This window comes from Castanea sativa, chromosome 1 (assembly GCF_040712315.1).
Source record: "Castanea sativa cultivar Marrone di Chiusa Pesio chromosome 1, ASM4071231v1".
Lineage (NCBI taxonomy): Eukaryota > Viridiplantae > Streptophyta > Magnoliopsida > Fagales > Fagaceae > Castanea > Castanea sativa.
In genome coordinates, this window is record NC_134013.1 from 66,792,417 (window position 1) to 66,813,318 (window position 20,902).

The following is a 20,902-nucleotide window of genomic DNA, read 5'->3' on the forward strand; positions in this document are numbered from 1 at the left end:
AATTATGAATTGTATCACATGTGGGTCCTAAATTGTATGCACACAATCTCTCTCATTCCCACAGAGAATGTACCTTATGCAGGAGATATTTGCAATTATACATCATTCCTCTTACAACAGGTGTTTCAAACAACTATAACTTTATAATGGCCCAATTACACTATTCTTCACTCACTTAGCTTATAAGACTTCTAAACTAGGAGAATATATCTTATATACTTGGCGGATATAACCTATGTGAAACTGATATATTGTGGGACTCACATGTTAATCTCACATAGGTTCTATACGAGGGGTGTATTGGCGCGCATATATTCGCCTAAACTAGAGACCGTCATTTATAAATATGAACTTTTATCACTCACATTTATATTCTTGCGAGTTTCATTATTTCCTCTTGACCTATAGATATATATATATATATATATATATATATATATATATATATATATATATATATATATATATATATATATATATATATATATATATTGAGAAGATGACCAATATCAATTTGCTTGTTGTCATTTATTCTATTTTATTTTTTTGGTATTACAATAAGCAATTATCAAACCGCTGCTATTTATTTATTCATTTTTTTGCTAGTTGATACAAACACACACATATTTCATTGATCCAAGCCGAGAACCTAAACGACCGTTTCCTAGTCCAAACGGCAACAATGTTTCCAAAGATAAATCTAGTTTCTCTTCTCTTCTCTCTTGTATGTTGTCTAAACCCGACCGTTAGCTTATTTACACGCAACAGTTTTGATTGTTTTATTAAAACACTTTAAGTTTCATGCATTTATACATGAAGCTGTAGGATGTTTCTATAAATTGGGGTATTAAATGTTGTATTAAACACCGTCAGGCCTCGTCTGTATGCACCTCTCTCACCTCTAAAGAAGAGGGAGAGAGTGTGTATTCAGTGAAACAAAGTGCATATTATATCTGGGTCTATTTGATTTTGGCTCTTTATTTATATATATTTTTAACTTACATTGGGATTGACACTAAAGCTACAACAACATGTCTATGAAGAGTAGAGGAATGGGAATAAGAGTGTATGCTAAGTCTATTTACTTGGTCCTTTTGGTGTGCTTAGGCTGCTTCTGTGCTGGATTGGTTTTCATTAACAGGTATGTATGTTTTCTCAATTGAATTTCTGTTACTTTTTCTTAGTTTTTAGTTTTTAGTCTCTAAAGTGGTTGGTTTAATTGAATTATGCTTTTTTGCCTGGTGGGTATCAATAAACTCATAGAATTAGGTGAGACTTTGTGAAATAAATATGAAGAGGTTGTTAATAGTTAAGCCTTTCCTAAAAGTTTAAGCTTTTGGGACTAGTGGAAATTTACCATGGTATATCTTGTGTTCGAAACTTGTCTCCACTCTATTTTCCATTTTAAAAGTTAGAAGTCTCACGTATTAAGCCCTGCTTATCAAGGGGAGTCAGGACACATGTGGGGGTGTGTTTGATGATTAAATGGTTAAATTCATAGTCTTATTACAATTTGAGCATTTGGACTAGTGGTAATTTATCAGATAGTTTGTGTTTAGCTGATTATTAATGGTTGTTCTTGTGAATTGAATGATTGTTGCATTTCATCGAGGAGGGTTTGAATTGAACTAATGTTATCTGCATAGTTCAAAAGGGTATGTGTGCTTTCTGATGTGGTTTTTGAATTTGCGTTTTTTGGACTCACATTAGGGACAATTCTCTCCCTTAGTCCCTTTGCACTTGTTTTGTTTGTATCTATCATTCATTGTCATTTTATTAACAAAGTGCTACGTGATTTTCACCTTTCGTTTTTGCTCCTTCAACGTTTCATGTAACTACTTCAAAAGAGGTTTAGATTTATGCAATAGGTAAAGATGTTCTTTTTCTTGTTCTGGCGTCTTTTGTCAAACTCCATCAAAATATTACATACTTTATAAATTGTGACTTAACCCTTTCTTCTACAATGAGCCTACTGTTTTATATGGTTTTAATTACTGTGACTTGTGAAACTCAACCCAACTAGTCCAGATATTTGGAGGGGGTGAACTGGAGGTACTTGACATTTTACGTCTATATGATGAACACTTAATATTCAAAATTACATTTTCCCCCTTAATTCTCACTGAAAGATTATCTAATACTGCTTCTCAAGCTTATTATTTTACATTTTCATATCATTACTATTGGCAACGTTGATTTTATGCTGTAAAACCAGGTTTCCTTATCAATCAGTAGCAGGCTTATTATTTAAGTTACATGTAAAGGCAGCTGCCTGTTAGCATATGCATGTCATATTAATCAAAAAATTATGTATCAGGATGTGGACGGTGCCTGAAGCTAATGATATTGCAATAACTTCTAAACTCGAAGATGCCCGAATAAACTTAAAATCTGAGAATTATCCAAAACTTGTAAGTAAATGTACCAAACTACTAATAATGAGCCATATCATTCTCCACTTCTTTGGCTATTGATATTTATTATTGTTTCACATGAGAAGGTAGTTTTCTTCAAATATACAGCTCTGACTCAGATATTGTCAATATCCTGAAAGAAAGTATAGGCTTGTAGTCAAGTCCTCCTATTTCGTGGTTTTTCTTTTATTAAAGATTATTCTTAACAGAACCGTAGTGCTTGAAATTGTTGCTTCTCGAAATCATTCTAGTTGCTTCTTGCAATCATTATTCCTTCCAATTTTAGCGTTAAATGTGCTTTGCTATCTTTAGTTTTAATTTTGCTTCTTAATGTAAATCACTTGCTTTTTTAAATGTTTGTAATGAAATTTTCTCTAACTTTCTTGGTTTAGCAGAAGGTTGTACAGCATAAAGGAAATAACAGTGCGGGGTAAGTTTCAAGGACCCAGCTTGATATTTATACTCTATTCTGATGCCTGTTTAGACTGGATTTCACTTATATCCCTCACGAGTGACCTAAATGCAAACCATTCCACTGTATATGACATGCAGGGTCTTGGATAAGACAATGACAAATTTGGATACGGAATTAACAGCTTCTAGGGCAGCACATGAATCTATAATGCATGACTCTCCGATGTCGCGAAACATGAAGAATGTTGAAACAAATGCGAAAAGAAAATACTTTATGGTTGTAGGAATCAATACAGCTTTTAGTAGCCGCAAGCGAAGGGAGTCTGTTCGTGCTACTTGGATGCCACAAGGTGCATTAACTTGACTCCATATTTCTCTTTAACCTTCTCTCCCTCTCTCTCTTTTTCTCTCTCTCAATTTAAGAATCTTTTATGAATTATTTCAGTTATTTGTCATATCTCATCTGTGATGGTTCTCATGGATTAAGCATTATTAGGTGAGAAGAGAATGAAATTGGAGGAAGAGAAGGGTATAGTGATTCGCTTTGTTATAGGTCGCAGGTGATCTTCGTATGTCTTCACAGCTACTGTCAATTATTGCCACACGCACTGCTTGTATATATTCTTTTAGCACATGTGCTATATATTCTGTTTCATTAATAAGAAATGGAGTTTGTGGCCTTAGCAAATAAATTGTCTGCATGAACTTATGATCTTTTCAATAGCACAATTTTCTTTTAAGGTGGTGCTTTGCATAAATTAGCACAAATTATTAGGCTGCTTATTAATTGGCCTTTTGTCATTAGTTCGACATCTGGTGGTATACATGACAAAGAAATTGACGCAGAAGAGATGTTGCATGGAGACTTCTTGCGCCTAGTGAGCTTTTTGTCTTACCCCTTTTAAGCTGTTATCTCAATCTGCCTGTGAAACTCCCGGTTACCTTTAAAAATTTTGTTAGTGTGAAAATAGACCGAAAAGAAATATTTCATGTTGTGAAAGCAGGACCATGTTGAGGCCTACCTGGAATTATCAGGCAAGACTAAGACTTATTTTTCAACTGCTGTTGCATTGTGGGATGCAGAATTTTACATTAAAGTTGATGATGATATTCATGTAAATTTAGGTAATGGTAGTTCCATTTTTTCCCTTCATTTCTTCCTTCGTGTTGCAGTTACTTTTGCAATATATCTTAAATTTATTTTAGTATTTGAGTTTCAGGATCTATTTCCCCCCCCCCCCCCCCCCTTTATTTTTATGAGTATTCTGATTCTACTAAAGTGATACAGCTATGGTTCTTGGGTGTGTGCTCTATATGTGACTAATTCTGGCATTAGTAATAGAAGACGTATGACATGCCTGATGTGTCACGTAACAGAACTGTTTTCTTAAATTACTTACTCCTTTCAAATTTTTTACACCATGTTAGAAACATTTCAAATTACTACCATATTGGAAACTTGATTGTGATTGTTTTAAGTTTTTGAGTGAATTAGTTCAAAAGTTTCTCTTAGAGGCTTCTATTGAACCATAGGATTGGCTCTATCTTGGGGTATACACGTGAGAATAGGAATATATTTTAGGTAACATGACTCTTGTTATTACATTTGATCCTTTGTCTCATTTGAGTTCATTTACCTTTAAACTTACTGCAGCTATGCTAGGAACAACTCTAGCTAGACACCGTATGAAACCTCGGGTTTACATTGGCTGCATGAAGTCTGGTCTTGTCCATGCTCGAAAGTAAGCCAATTTATACTTTTTTCCCCCTGAATTAGCAGAATATATAGATATTTGTAAAAATCTGGTTTTCTTTGCATCCTTTCTTTGGAACAGGGGAATGAAATACCATGAACCAGAGTATTGGAAATTTGGTGAGATGGGAAACAAGTATTTTCTACATGCTACAGGACAATTATATGCAGGGACGGAGGCATTCATTGACCAAGGGGGGCAGTGGCCCCCCCTAATTTTAAAAAAAAAAAATTATATATATATATGCATTAATTTTAGCAATTTTGTTCTATAAAATTACATTTTACCCTATTAACAATATTATTGAATCTTTTTAGAGTAACGTTAAAGATACAAACTTATTTACAATATTTTTATAAACTGTTGAGGTACAAATTCTTATTGGTTCGCATCTGGGTTTATTACTTGCATAACTTTTTTACTTATCAATAATCACTCACTATATCATCAATATACTTCTAGCACTTTTCTCATTTTAAAGGCCATTAAAATTTTATAGATCTAAAATCTAAAACAATATATACTAGCCCAAAAACATTTGTGCAACAACAAAAATCACCAATAGCAAAGCTAAAAAAAATTAAGTCTAATTAACCAATTTTACTCAAATAAATAATTGCCCTTTAAAAAGTTTTAAATGGAATAATTTTGTTTTTACCTAGCAAATGCACACATTAAAAATTAAAAAAAAAAAAAAAAAACCTCCACAACTAAGAAGCTGTCAAACTAGAGGTCAAAGTCGCCCCCCTTAACTTAAAATCCTGGCTCCGTCCCTGATTATATGCCATCTCAAAAGACTTGGCTATGTATATATCGACAAACCAGTAAGTTTGCAGTGTCTTTATTACCTTTTGGGTTAAAAGAAAGCTCAAATTTGTTGTCATTGAATGGGCTACAGATGGATTAAGATATCACAGTTTTAATGGAACCAAGAGGTTCTGGTTCCATCGCCATGCCCACTTCCCAGTTTGAGGAGTTTGTGTTCCTCTTTCATCTTCATTTGTTACATGTCTATTGCTATGTATCAGAAAATTTTAAGCTGGCCTGTAGAATGGCCTTAAATCATTGGATTGTAATTTTGTTTGAAATGATCTCAGGCCTATACTGCACAAATATGCCAATGAGGATGTTTCATTGGGAACTTGGTTAATTGGTTTAGATGTGGAGCATGTGGACGACAGGAGTCTCTGTTGTGGTACCCCACCTGGTAATTTAAACTTTTATTTTGTTGTTTTAATTACTTTTGGTGTTTCTTTTTATGGTTTTACCACCACGTTTTTGTTTTTTGAATATCATGTCTTGAATTAAAAGCAACTTAGTCAGTGTTAAGCCACAAATGAAAGTTTTGATGTCTAAAATATGTTATATAGTATGTGAAGTTACAATTCATCTTTTAGGGACAGGAATATATCAGTGTTTGTGCCTTTAAACCTGGATCAACAAGGTATTGAAGCTCTAAGACCAATAGCTGGTTATTGTTTAGAAATAAATACATAAAACACTTGATGGGGAATACACTTTGTTGCATGTAGTATAAAAATATTTAAACAAACTATTTAAAATTTCTGTATATGTCATCTAGTCCCAGTAAAACCTTAATGTAAGACCTTTATTTTGTTAAGAATTAAGATGTTTAAAATAACAAACAAAACTGGATCTTACCTTAGGTAATATTACCCTATTTATACAATATATTCATTTATTTAGTTGCATCACCACAGACCCCTTTAAGTAATGAATTGATCCTGAATTGACCCCCTCAGGGTTAAAAATAAATTATTCATTCCTCCTCTTACAGTTTTATAGTTTCATTAAACAAGCTAAATTTATTAAATCTAATCAGTCTCTAAGTTTGTCTGCCCATAACAAGAAGTGAGAGAGATATGGTACACGGCTTTCTTCACAAATACCTTGCTTTAAGTTAGTCTCTGTTATCACCATTGCTCCCAATTTACTAAGATGACAACGTGTAGTGTTCATATGGGTCATTGTTTCTTCCCTGCCTCTCTGTCTTAATTTAAAACATGAATATATTGTAGCCAGTATTTGTATTTCAATTGAAGGAAAAGAACAATTATGTGAAGGTTGGCATTTTGTCCTAACTGTTGGTCCAGAATCCAAATGCTAGTTGAATTGATTTTGGTCCACTATATATTGTGGACCTCTCTGGTCCCTTCCATTACAAATGATTTTTAATTCAAATGATTTATATTACCTGATTAGCATATGCTCCATGGTCTTTCAAGGGGATAAAACCATTAGCTACATAGACCAAGAACTTGGTCTGTTATAGTACAACCTCCATCAGCTGTATGGTGCTGAGAGATTTTTATTTTCCAGAAGAATGAAGATAGATTTTAAAAAAAATGAAGTGCTGCTTGCATGGATTTTCCTATAGGCTCATGCATTTTTTCCTGATGATGTAATTGTTCCTGCAGATTGTGAGTGGAAGATACGGGCAGGCAACATCTGTGCTGCTTCATTTGATCGGAAATGTAATGGGATTTGCAAGTCTGTTGAGAGAATCATGGATGTTCACCAGCGCTGTGGCGAGGATAAGAACGCTATATGGAGTGCAAGCTTCTGAGAGACAGGCAGCTGTTCCTCCAAACTCAGGAAGGACATACAGGTACCTGAAAGGCAAGCATATGAATGGTCCTTTTGAGCCAATAACTACATATCATGTACGTATAGAGAATGTATATAATTCCGGCACATAGAATTATTATAGTTAAGGAGAAAAGGGAGGCCTTGCTACTTGGGGCTTCTGCATTTTTGCGAGGGAGATCAACCTCTCTAAAGCCAAATAATGAATAGACAGTCACAACCCATTCTTTATATGGTGAGAAGGCTTTATTGTAAGTTCTCTGACATAGCCATTGAGCTCAATAACATGTAATACTCTTTGTGAACAACTTTTACTGCCTTTTGCTTCATGAATAATACAGTGTATGTCATTCTTTCATGATTTCTCTCTCTCACCTTAAACAAAAATTGAGTAGTTATGTGATCTTTTGTTTTAGCTTTATCTGCTGGATGTCACAATACAGGTTTAGTTGAGATGAGATATATTCATGATTTGTAGAGTTCATAATAATTTCTTTTAACTGTGCATCCTGTAATTATAGGTTGTGTATAGCTAATTAGTAGATGTTGATAAACTATTCTCAAAATTAACTTTCTTTGTAAGTAATGCGTATTTTTGGAGCATTGATTTGGTTTTTTTTTTTTAAGGGTATTTGCAGGTTGATTATAGCAAGCAAATCCGGCATAAATTCCTTATTTGAAGAAGCAATCCCACTGTCTTCAACTCTTCATGCACTCATTTGTCCATAAAATTATGAGTGCTTAACATAAGATAGAATGACTTCTTCAACAAAATATGACAAAAAAAGAAAAAGAAAAGCAAGGAATCCTCCTCATCCTCAAGTTCATCTACCTAGCTTTCATTTAAATTACAATGTACATCTGCAAGACATCAACAGCTATAGGAAACCATAAATTTGATCAGCAAATTCATGGAACCAAGTTTGATCAGTTAGCCTTGGTAGTAAAATCTATCAACATAAAACACCCGGTACTATTTTTCTGGTTTAACCAAAATTTGGAGGGTTTATGAAATGGAAGATGTTTAATTCTAATTTTTCTGCCAATAGGTTCAACAAACAACCCTTCAATGGACTATAATTCATGACTAATAACAAATAAATAGTAACAATCAACGGAACATTACCTAAATAAATAAATAAATGCAATTAAGAAGTGGAAAACGGAGTATTGGCTGTTTAATAAACCTAGTAACCCATGGCCAGAGACCTCTCTCTGATAGCGTTGACTATTATCATCCCGTTTTGACCGTCCTCTAATTTTTCTACACATCCCGAATACCCTTAAAAAGAGTTTTTCTCTTCTCTAAACCAATACTTGGGGGCCCTTAAATCGAAAGGAATGAATCCAATCATTGTATAGAAAAATCATCAATTTGTGTCAATTTTTTTATCCCAATAATAGGATTAATCAAAATTATCTAAGTTGACTAACTTTGCTCAAGTTGGATGGAAGGTTAACCGAGGTCAAAATGTGCCCATTTCGTTTGACTTGGCATCAAATCCGTGAAGTTAGCTATTTCACATCTAAATCTCACTCTTGATCAATTTTTACCAACCTTGATAGAGGCTTGACTAGGGTTCAAACGCACTCATTCACCTTAATTAAGGCTGCATTTGGGAACAACTAAAAAGCTAGCTTTTAGCTTATTCAACTTATTTCATATTGCCCAGGCAACATAGTTGATTATTTGTGGTCCCATGTGCTACTGTCTCAAGAGCAAACTATTATTTGTTAGTGTTTGCATGCTCACTTACATTATTTTACACAGTAAGTTGGTTTTCTTTGTTGAACATAAGTACTATTTGTAGGTCCCATGGATCTCATGTGACCTTCTTTTTACTTTTTCTATTCTTTTGATTTTTTACTATTATATTATTATTTTCAAAGTTGTTTTCAAATCGACTTTAAACATCAACACATAAATTTTATTAAATAAAAAGTGAGGTTTAATTTGATAGCAACCGTTAACTATGAGTGTTTTTTTTTTTTTTTTGGCAAGAACCGTTAACTATGAGTTTAAAATGTACTTACCCAAAAAAAAAATTGCCAATATGTTTTAACATTGAAAATCACTTAACTCTAGGGTAATGTCTATAATTCCAAGTAAGTTGAAGGGTACAGAAGAAGATTCCACTTACTTCTATTCGGCCCCACCACAACTATCCGTTTCACACAGTTCATCGCGTAAATCGGTAATTCCGCATCTCTATTCCCGCCAAAAAAAAAGACCTCCCTCTTCCGCTATATATATATATACCACTCCATTTCATTTTTCTCTGTACCATTTTCACTCCAATACCCTCTCTATTGTTAGCCATCGTTCGCTCCTCGCTCTCTCAGGTCTCTCTTTCTCTCTCTCTCTCTCTCTCTCTCTCTCTCTCTCTCTCTCACACACACACACACACACACACACACAAACACATAGTGATGAGAAATTAATTATATCAGACTGTTTCTGAATTTGAATAATCAGCAATCTTAGTTCAAATTTTCCTTACAATATCAATGAATCTGAGCTAATTTTGATTGATCTCGGATTGGCTTACTATTGCTGCGTTTTTTTTTGCTTTGGATCTTAGATTTTGAGAATTCATGAATTCTTTTCGGATAGAGTTTCAAATTCGCATGGAGAAGGAGGTTTCTGAAACAATATTGTTCAAGTTTGACCAAATTATTTAGAATTTTGAGTGTTTTTACTTTTTAGGAAAATTTTCACCCAAACAAAAAAAAAAAACTCGGTGAATTTTGAAAAACTTTGTTACTAATTTGATCAAATTGTGAAGATATTTTGAGTGTTAGGAGAAGATTTCTGTTTCTGACTGTGATTGTAAAATTTTCTGATCAAAATTTGAACGCCATGTCATTTTTGTTTCACAATATGGAATGCGACATGTCGTATTATACACGTTGAAAACTGCCTGCCGTTTTTTCCAATTGAATTGTCGCATTTCTTTTTATATATTGATTGATAATTTATATGTGGATATTCATGTAGGATCATGGATTCATACACACTGAAGTCCGTGTTAGATTTGCCTGCACATTTTCGTTCAGTTTTTAAATTCAGGTAAACATTGAGTTTTCTAAAGTTTGATATGTAAAATTTGAAGTTAGGCTATTCTTTCAGCTTTTATGTTATCAACTTCTTTGATCCTTGTGTTAAACCACCAAGCCAAATTTCCCTTTTTTTTCATTTGTAAATGTTGTGTAATCGTGTATATTCAGCATTGTGGACATAATAATCTCCCTGTGAGTGTGTGTGATCTGAAACTGAAAATGGTAGTTTTCATAGTCCTCATGATTGTTGAAACTAAAATGAAATAGAAAATATTGTTGATAAAATTTTAGTGAGAGCGGAAGCAAGGAAAGTGAAAAGGAAGATGTGAATTAGGTGGTTTGGCATATGTCCACGGGATAGATCCCTTGACGGCTACATCTTTGATATTAGCACTGTGTCGATTACAATGAACTCTAGCAGGGTACATATAGGGACAATATCATTGAGCCTATTGGGCCATTACACATAGATACATAATAAACCACGTAAACCCAATACCGCAATTATTATCTTTAACAATAATGTTATTATCTTCCTGCTTCCTGTACTTAACATTTTGGGGTATGTTGTAGTTATGTTAGTTTTGTTTCTTACGCATGAAGGTACTTCAATTCACTGCAAAGTGAATGCTTTACTGTTTGCTTCCATTCCGATGCAAACATGGTTATTTCAGCACCAACAGGAAGTGGTAAAACGGTGCTCTTTGAGCTTTGCATTTTGAGGCTTCTCTCAAAGTTCATCTCTGAAGATGGGAGGTTCATCCATATAAAGGGAACCCTCAAAACAGTAAGTCTCCTATACCAAGAAACCATAGTAGACGTTTTTGTTAGTACTTTAGAATATGCAAAAAAGTGCATTTCATCGATTTGGACTTCTAATATGATCATAGATACCTTTACTAAAATTCTTTTTATTTTTGCTTTGACAATATGTTTCCAGTTACTGTTCCTGGTATGTTTCACTATGATACAGACACCGATACCCAACTTATAATTTGATGACTGCAATTAAAAAGACAAATTCTGCTCTTTGATATAGTGCATTATATTAAGCTTGATGTTTATGTTGAATTTCATCTGCCTTGTTTTCATGTTCTATGAAGATCTATATAGCCCCATCTAAGGCCTTAGTACAAGAGAAGCTCCGTGATTGGAATGAGAAGTTTGGATCATGGGGGATAAATTGCCTGGAGTTGACTGGTGATAATGAATTTTACAACATAAAGAATATTCAAGATGCTGATATCATTCTAACTACTCCTGAGGTGAGTATGCGTGTCCATCTTACATGCTCACACAAGACTTTTAATCCATACATAATGCTTACATATGAATTATGCACAATCGTTACCAAAAAATAATTTGGCACTATCACCGCCCTGAGACATCAGTGTATGAGTCAACACTTGTATGTAGTTGTATATCTCTATAAAAGAAAATTGTGTAGATTTATATATTTCAAGTTTCTGATAATATGGATTGCATTATTTCAATCCTCCTTCGTTCAGGTTTGTTTCAAGGTGATATCTTAGGAGCATGACTAAATGGGATTCTTTTTCTTGTTAAATAGAAATTTGATGCTGTGACTCGTTATCGCATAAAAGATGGTGGCTTGAGCTTTTTCAGTGATATAGCACTTCTACTTATTGATGAAGTTCACCTATTGAACGATCCACGTGGAGCCACTTTGGAGGCAATAGTTAGCAGAATAAAAATGCTTTCTCGCAACCCAGAGCTAAGATCAAGTCCTCTTGCTCATGTCCGCTTCCTTGCTGTGTCTGCCACGATTCCAAATGTTGAGGACCTCGGTAAATTCTTCAGTCGATGATATTGATGCCTGTTAAAGACTCAAAATGTTTATATGTTATGTTATTATCTTCAAACGCTTACAAGTGGCTAAACATTAAACAATTTAAACACTGCATTAATCTACTGCAGCTGAATGGCTTTTGGTTCCTGTCCAAGGACTAAAAAGGTAAGTTTCTATTAGTGATGACTAAACTTTATAAATTCAACATCACTATCCAGTTTATCTAATTTACCTTTTCCGTGCTTTCACAGGTTTGGGGAAGAAATGAGGCCTGTCAAGTTGACTACTAAAGTTTTTGGTATGCATATATAACTTGAACTTTATATTGCAAAATAAGTTTCTCACCTAGTTTATTACTATACCATTCTTGTAATTTACTATTGAATGAAATATACAATTTGGGGGCATGGCAAACGTTTGCCCAAGATCACTTAGCATAGTATGATGCATATGACCATTATATTGTTTGATGTGGACCATATGGAGGGAAAGGAATCAGTGGACCTTTGAAGATGTGGAGTGCACATCAACTCAATTGCAAGCATCCTTCAGTAGTTCTCTTTATAAGTGGTCCTTTGTGTCTGGTCTCATAGATAATAACTCTATTAATTCTTTCATAGATTCAATTCCCATGGAGATAGTTCTCATTTTGTAATTCTTTAGGCTACTTTGTGCTATTTTCACAAGGTACTCTCGTTTAAAAAAAATAATTTTACCTATAAAAAAAAAGGTGCAGGAGCATAAATTTGTCACCGAAATAAAGTTTTTGTTGTTTTTGATATGTTTTCACATCTTTCTTGCAGGCTACACCCCAGCCAAAAATGACTTTCTATTTGAGAAGGTGAGTGTTTTGTTGAATGAAGGTTTTTCTTTTCTCTGTTCTAAAATATTTATTGACCAGGACAGATGAAATTTCAAAGTCATAATTTAATGAACCACTTCTCATATTTCTGATAGTGTTTATTTGTTCAATTATCCAGCGCCTTCAAAACTATATTTTTGGTAAGCAGAGACTATTACACATTTACAATAACTTTCTGATAGATTATTATTATTTTTTAATTTTTCCTGTATGGTCATCTGATTTTAAAACTTGCATAAAAAGGAATCATGAATTTTAAAGATGCTTAAAACTGATTCGCAGATATTCTCATGCAATTTTCAAGGGGAAAATCTGCTCTGGTTTTTTGTTCAACTAGAAAGGGAGCACAAGAAGCAGCACAATGCCTCTCTCAGATAGCAATGACCTTTGGATATTCAAATCCATTCATTAAAAGTAGTGAACAGAAGGAAAGGCTAAGGGAAGCATCACTATCATGCAGTGATAAACAAATGCAATCTTATATCATTTTTGGTGGTATAGAGCAAACTTATTCTCCCATAGAATACTTTTGAGCTTGGAATTATCCTTATGATCGAGATGTTGAGTTCTTTCTCAAGTTGATCTTTAGTGCACTGTGATTCAATAAATTTCATTTTTGCAGTTGGTTATCACAATGGCGGGCTTTGCTTGAAGGATCGCAATCTCATTGAAGGTCTTTTTCTTAAGGGCGATATTCAAATTCTGTGTACTACAAATACGCTTGCCCATGGGATCAACCTACCAGCACACACAGTAGTGATCAAATCAACGCAGCACTTGTATGTTGAACTATTTAATCAAAGTAAGCTTTGCAGTAAATTCCAGATACCTCCTTGTTTAATTTGTCAAAACTTGTATTTGTCTAGCAACAAGGAAAAAGGTCTCTACATGGAATATGACCGATCCACAATATTACAGGTTTGGCACTGGTCATTAAACACCTCTCAGTAAATGATTGCATTAAATCAGTCTCTTTTGGAGAAAATGTCCAAATATTATAATTGAGATTGAAATACCATAACTGCTATATTATTGTACACCTTTAAGTAGTTTTATTGCTTGTTTATATATTAATGTTATAAGTGAAAGGAATTATAACCAAGAGAAGGCATCTGAATAGATAGCTTTAGGAGCTGCTGCATTAAGAGGAACTTAATAAATAATTTGGTAATTGCATTGAAAAAAAATGCACAATAAAGCCTGAACCTGTTATGCCAATGGACTAATCACGATGTTAATGGTGAATCCAAGTTCTTTGGTCAAATATGACCAGAAATTTTTTAATTTCCAAGTGCAAACTATAGGGTCAATATATGGTCAGACTTGTTGTACTATGTTATTAGGAAGAGATGTTTCTACAAATAGGGATTCTTGTCAATTATAACATAAGAATGAGTGCAATATCCTCAATAAGCAGACACATGCTGTGTACAGGTAAAAATATTGCCTTCATCTTCATATTAACTGTATTTAGCCCCAAAAAGGAAGAAAATAAGAAAATTAAATACGACTTTCATCCTGATCACATGCATATCTGCATTCATTGGTGTCATTGCCAACAGTATTCCAAAACTATGGGGTCTATTATGGATCCTTAGCAAACTAATCGGGGTCAACCACATGTATTCTTCTCCCTCATTCTATCCAATGCAAAATCACTCTCTCTGTTACCTCCTTATTAATATATCCTTTTTCACTACAACATCAACAATGTCTTTTCAATACTTCCACTAATGTTAGTTTGTGTCTTCCTCAACGTCTTTTTGTTCACTCAACTTGAATAAATCCATTAATACTTATTGGTGCATTAGCCGCTCTCTTTTGCTCACAATTCAACCATATCAAGCTACTCTCACTCATCTTTTCATTAATAGGGGCTACTTTTATCTTTAAAAGAATTTTTTCATTCTATACTTTTCTCTGTTTCTATTTATTCATTTTAACTTTCTCATTTTAACCATGCTTATTTTATAAACATGTTACTTCTTAATAGCTCAACATTTAGTGCCATAGAGCTTAACCGGTATATATATATTTCTTTTAATTTATACTCCATTCATTTCGATAGAAAACCTTATGTGAAGATGGTTTTCTAAACATGTTACTTCTTAATAGCCCAACATTTAGTACCATAGAGCCTAATTGGTCTTATTGTAGTCTTATAAATTTTTTTCTTTTTATATTTGTTTTGATGGAAAACCTTATGTGAAGATAGTTTTCTGCATTTCCCTATGTTTGGTAGCACTAAAAAAAGAAGAGTAAATAGAAAACTATATTTGGTCAATGGAAAACTCAAGACTTATCTTTTAGAGGTTGTTTTCCATTAAAATTTTACTTAAAACAATTCTATCTCACATCATGTGAAACAAATGAGTAAATAATCATGTTTTCAAGCTTATTTACAAGGTTGCTACCAAACACAAGAAAATGAGATAGTTTTATAGAAAATGCTTTTTGAAAAAAAGTAATCATTTTTCCAGAAAATTATAATGTCAAAACAAATGGAGAGTTAATAGGTATTCTACAATTAGGCGGTACTTCTAATGCACTTTCTCCACTTCATTCCCTGCTCTTATCTTATGGTTCACATCCGCTTTGATCTATCCATCCTTATAAATGATTGATTTTAGATATCAAAGGCACTCAATCTTTGGTGTCTGTTGACCATCAAGTTTTACAACCCCTACATCTTTGTCTTTACTAAACTTACACTCCATGTACTTTGTTATAAAGTTAGTCAGTTTTCTTGGCTTGCAGATGTGCGGGAGGGCAGGCCGACCACCATTTGATGATACAGGAATGGTTATAATCATGACAAGAAAAGAAACAGTAAGATAAATTTTTCTCCTTCCCTTTTCCTGACATATCTGTGAGTAGATTGCTTTATAATTATTAGTTTATAAATTTCTTTGTAGTAACTGAATCAATTCTGTTTGATATCAAAGTTTCTGTCCATTCTGAACAGGTCTTTTATGATTTTACATGATATCAGGTACATTTGTATGAGAATCTATTGAATGGATGTGAAGTGGTGGAATCGCAGTATGTTTATCAATTAAATTTTATAATTGATTTGGTCTCCTGGGCTTTAGTGAATATTCTGAAAAACTTCACATCTTCTAATCAGGTGACTCTTGTTGTCTTTTCACTTCAGATTGCTTCCATGTGTGACAGAGCACTTAACTGCAGAGATAGTTCAACTGACCGTCTCTGATATTACAAAAGCAATTGAATGGTTGAAGTGCTCATATTTATATGTCAGAATGAAAAAGGCATGTACTTGTGCAAATCCCTTTCAGGATATCAGATACTTTTCGATCTAATTACTTTGCTGACACTTTTAATGCATAAGCAGAACCCTGAGAATTATGCAGTTAAAAAAGGGACTTCAATTGGCCGTATAGAGAGGCATATGCAAGGTACTGTTATCATTCACTAGTGTAACTATCATTTTCCCCTCTCTCCATTGATTTTCAATGTTTTTTTTTTATGTCAGAGATTTGTGTCCAGAAAGTTAATGAGTTATCCCAACATCAAATGATCTGGACTGATGAAGATGGTTTCCTCTTGAAGTCACTAGGTATCATTATCGACATAAACGGTATTTTGCGGTTTTTATGAATGACAAACAGTATGAAGTACTATCAATATGCAGACCCCTGAAAACTGCAGCTCGTAACCTTTCCTTATTCTCTATGTCTTCAGATCCTGGAAAGCTGATGACAAAGTACTACTTGAAATTTGACACAATGAAACACATTATGCAGACCCCTGTAAACTGCACTATAGAAGATGCACTTCATATCATATGCCGTGCTGAGGAAATTGCTTGTATGTATATATGTAATGATTATGTATCCTCTGGTACTTGAAAATTTACTTGATGGAGTAATATAGTTATTTACTGGAATATGAAGGGATACAGCTCAGACGCAATGAGAAGAAACTTCTAAACGACATAAACACTGACAAAGATGGCCGACTTCGCTATCACATCCTTGATGATAAGGGGAAACGGAAAAAGCGTATCCAAACTAGAGAAGAAAAAATATTTGTTTTGGCAAATGATTGCTTGACTGGTGATCCTTCAGTTCATGATTTATCCCTGAGCCAGGTTTTCATTTACTCATATTTTCAATACCACTATGTTGTGTTTAGATATACCTAGGATTTATATATGAAATTATAATTTTGGCGTCTGTGCCATAGGACATGAATTCTATATGCTCAAATGGGAGTAGAATTGTGAAGTGCATGAAAGAGTATTTCATTTACAAGAAGAATTATAAAGGAGCCTTGAATTCAACACTCTTAGCGAAATCCTTGTATCAAAAACTCTGGGATGATAGTCCATACTTGCTGAAACAATTACCTGGCATTGGAATGGTGACCGCCAAGGTTTTCTTTATTGACTTCTTTATTGTATCCTATGACATATGATATTAAAGTCTTCATTTAGTTAAAAATCATCCTAATGCTATTTGTAGGCACTGCATTCAATGGGAATTAACTCATTTGAGACTTTAGCTGAAGCCGATCCAAGGAGGATAGAGATAGTCACTGGTCGAAAATACCCATTCGGGAACCATATTAAGGATTCCTTACATTCACTACCTCCAAAAGTCGACATGAAGGTTGAGGAAATTGAGTGCAAGAGGCAAGGAAAGTCCAAGCTGGTAGTGACATTGACTAGGCTAACACAATCAGTGCAATCAACAAAAAGACATTATGCTGATATGGTATGGTATCTGGAATCTTATACAGCAATTTGTGCCAAACTTATTCACAAAGTATCAATTGTATTGCAACACAAATGTGCTAATGATGAATTCATTTCTGCAGATTGTTGGCTCAGAAGAGGAGAACTTGATTATCTTCCATGAGAAAATAAGGTGATATTTTTTTCTTTACCTTCAACAATGGGATATCAGGATTATACTGCAAGCATAGTATTGAGGAGTTTTGCCTGTACAGATTTGGTTGTTTTCAGTTGTGATGTCTTGATATGCTTAGAACTGTATACAATCCTCAGTCATCTACATATCGTTTAACTCCTCCTTTATTGTTGCAGCAGCCTGGAAGAGTTCTCCAGGTATGCAGGCATAAATCCTTGGTTCCCTTCTTTGTTTGATGACTCGGAAACATTTTGAAGCATTCCTATACTGTATCAACAATGCATGAAACTATTGAAATCATAGTACATATTTACATGGATCCAGGATTTGAGATATGGAGACTTAGAAAAGCAATACTCAACATGAACTTAGATTTTTTTAATAACAAAAAAATTCAAGGATTTTGAATCTTCTAAACTAGTAAATTATTGTAATGTTAATTGAAACTATAATTATTTAAAATTATAATGACGACACTAAATCTTGTTGATGTTGGCAAACATGAAGAAAGAAAAAGCTATAGAAAAATCAGCTTGGCTTCTGGCTCTATGTCAGAACTACCATCCCCATTTCTGTCGGAAGTTTAATCAACTACCCATGTTTTTCTGTGCCATATTCTTTGAGTCTGAGGTAGTTGGTTTTCATTGCAGCCCCTATAGTGCAACAATTCTCCTGTCAAATCCTCATCAAGGAAAGCTGACTATTAAGGCTGATCTTATTTTTGAAGAATACAGTATGGCCTCAGCCATTTTATGTCTAACTTCTTTTGCATTTGTTTATACTGGCATTGGATTCCAGACTAAGAGTTCATTTTGTATCATCGTTCATGTAGTTGGTATTGATCTCCGCCAAAAACTTTTACTGATGAAAGAGAACAATTTAAGCATGAATTATAATAAGAGAAATAATCAGCCTTGCTCTTTTCCTCTGCCTGAGGAAGTATATATCATAGATGATGATGAACCTACATCTCGAGCTCCAGCCAAAGAGCATAACAGATCAGTCAACTCTGAAAGGAAAAATGATTCCTTGTGAGTATCTTGTCATCTGATTTTTGAATCTCCTTAGTGGGACCTCAAAATTTGTTTTGATAGATCAATTGGTTTGGTTGTTCTGTTCTAGGCCCACTTTCAACCTCCTAGATGAAGATATGTGGGAAGGTATAGCTCAAAAAATAATCCAAGACATTTTTTAAGGTTTAGTATTTTTAGTCCCTTTCACTTACCACTTCTACCCCTAAATCAATGCAGGTGAGCCTGATGTTGAAGATAAAGAAGATGATTGCAAAATCATCACTGAAAAAACAGTATTTGATCACATACGTGAAAAATCCAAAAACTTTCCCATCTTGGCTGCATCAAGTAGTGCCTGTTCTCCATTAGCAGAGACCTTGATTTTCACAAGAAAGCGAACTCGTGAGAAGCAGCTTGAACTCCAAAGTGAAGTAGAAGTTCTGGAAGAGACAGACAGAAACAAGATTCCACGACAGAGTGTGGTCAATCCATCTTCAGAAACCATAGAGGCAGAAGACTATGGGCTTGGTACTAACAAATGTATGACTCCAACTCACCACATTACTGCCAGAAGCTTAGATACCATGATCGAAGGCGGGCCTCCTCCAGAATCTGACGAAAGCACATTGAAAACTTCAATTGAGGAATCAATATTTGATCATATTCGGAGAAAATCTAAGAATTTCCCTGTTATCAATAAATCAAAGACCGAGGATTTTGAGTCTTTACTCTGGACAAAGGAACATTTCTCTGACAGTCAGGCCGGCTTTAGTAGTGCTTCCTCTGAAATATTGAAAGAGATGAATCCAGATAAAGTCCTAAGAACGTCAGATTCGGAAAGCACAGAGGTCAAACGCAACATATATTTTGGAAGCTCCTATGGGTTACTGAATCTTCCTCCAAGAGTTTCAAGCACCAATGCTGATTCATCATCTATTAAGATGCTATCATTTGATATTTCCATGTTAAAGAATAGGGAGCAGTTAGCAGAACCAGTGAGCTCCATGAAAAGTAGCAGCAAACCGCAATGCTCTCCAAGAGAATCTAAAAGGCAGCAGTGTTCTCCAAATGAATTCAAAAGACAGTGCTGCTCATTGGAAACAGCTAGCGAAACCAAGGAAGCAGATTCATTTCTTGGGTTTAAGAGTGTCTTTTCATTTCTCTGATTCCTCTCTTGCCAGGGCATTAATGGATTGCATAAGCTTCTAAATGGAGATGGTACATACATTTCCAAACCTTAAAATGATATTTCATCACTAATGTAGCAATGTACATGAACTTAGAATTGAATCTGACGGTGCAGGTTGGCCCCTATACTCTAAAAGCTGTATCACTCTACCTGATGCAGATACCTAGGGTCAAACAGGAGTTATAATCAATGTCAATTCATCTGGCAACCTTGTGAATAAATGCATACCATGACAGAGAGAGCAGCGAACAGAGATAAAAATAAATTAAATAAATAAAAAATATTCTGTAACAGAATTTCGGACTGCTTGTGAATGTGCCATCTCTTTTGAAATTCATCTTGACGTGTTCAAGCTCTAGATTAGATTTATCATAAACAAAAAATGATTAAGTGAACATATAGTGAAGGTTCCAACCTCCAAGGTTTTTTTTTTTTTTTTTTTTAATTTTTAATATTAGGATGTGGTGGCCTGGTGGATCTGGGTTAAATGGTGAAAATGTTTGGTTACCAAAAAAAGTTGCAAGAAAGTAAAAAAGAAAATTGAAAAAGGACGTGAAACTCTGTTTGGTTACCAAGAAATGTAAAGAAAATTAAAAGATAAAGATAAAATTAGTATATAAAAAAACTATTTTTAGATGTTGATGCGGCTGTCTTTTGTTGTGTAAGTTATGACGTGGGTATTAAAATTTTAACACATAAGCATTAGGCATGTAAACAGCACACGCCATTAGCTCTATAAGCATTTTTCATTAATGAGTTAAATTGATTGTAAGTTGAAAATAACAAAAACTATATTGACTGCTACTAAAATACAAGACCAAACTGACTGGAACTTCGAAAATGGAGTTTTCACCCTAAAAAAGAAAAAAAGAAATGATATATCC

The 20,902-nt window shown here is 34.1% G+C and overlaps 2 protein-coding genes across 2 annotated transcripts; both read left to right on the top strand.

The window, feature by feature from the left end:
• Positions 1-1,031: 1,031 nt before the first annotated feature.
• Positions 1,032-7,315, top strand: LOC142606689 (putative beta-1,3-galactosyltransferase 2). Its single transcript, XM_075778026.1, has 12 exons — positions 1,032-1,141; positions 2,318-2,411; positions 2,810-2,844; positions 2,967-3,178; positions 3,325-3,388; positions 3,634-3,706; positions 3,833-3,953; positions 4,483-4,570; positions 4,664-4,741; positions 5,359-5,406; positions 5,680-5,789; positions 7,021-7,315. Exons 1-12 carry the CDS (start codon positions 1,032-1,034, stop codon positions 7,167-7,169), a joined length of 1,182 nt encoding a protein of 393 aa, XP_075634141.1. The 3' UTR covers positions 7,170-7,315.
• A 2,876-nt stretch (positions 7,316-10,191) lies between these two features.
• Positions 10,192-20,272, top strand: LOC142606699 (ATP-dependent DNA helicase homolog MER3). The gene is made up of 26 exons (XM_075778038.1): positions 10,192-10,259; positions 10,853-11,036; positions 11,353-11,514; positions 11,820-12,057; positions 12,188-12,224; positions 12,311-12,357; positions 12,863-12,900; positions 13,040-13,061; positions 13,204-13,416; positions 13,544-13,700; positions 13,788-13,839; positions 15,679-15,750; positions 15,914-15,963; positions 16,076-16,193; positions 16,277-16,340; positions 16,418-16,501; positions 16,627-16,752; positions 16,839-17,035; positions 17,131-17,319; positions 17,409-17,660; positions 17,764-17,813; positions 17,996-18,013; positions 18,467-18,549; positions 18,649-18,847; positions 18,939-18,976; positions 19,067-20,272. The coding sequence occupies exons 1-26, from the start codon at positions 10,192-10,194 to the stop codon at positions 19,993-19,995; spliced, it is 3,687 nt and encodes a 1,228-aa protein (XP_075634153.1). The 3' UTR covers positions 19,996-20,272.
• The last annotated feature ends 630 nt before the right edge of the window (positions 20,273-20,902 follow it).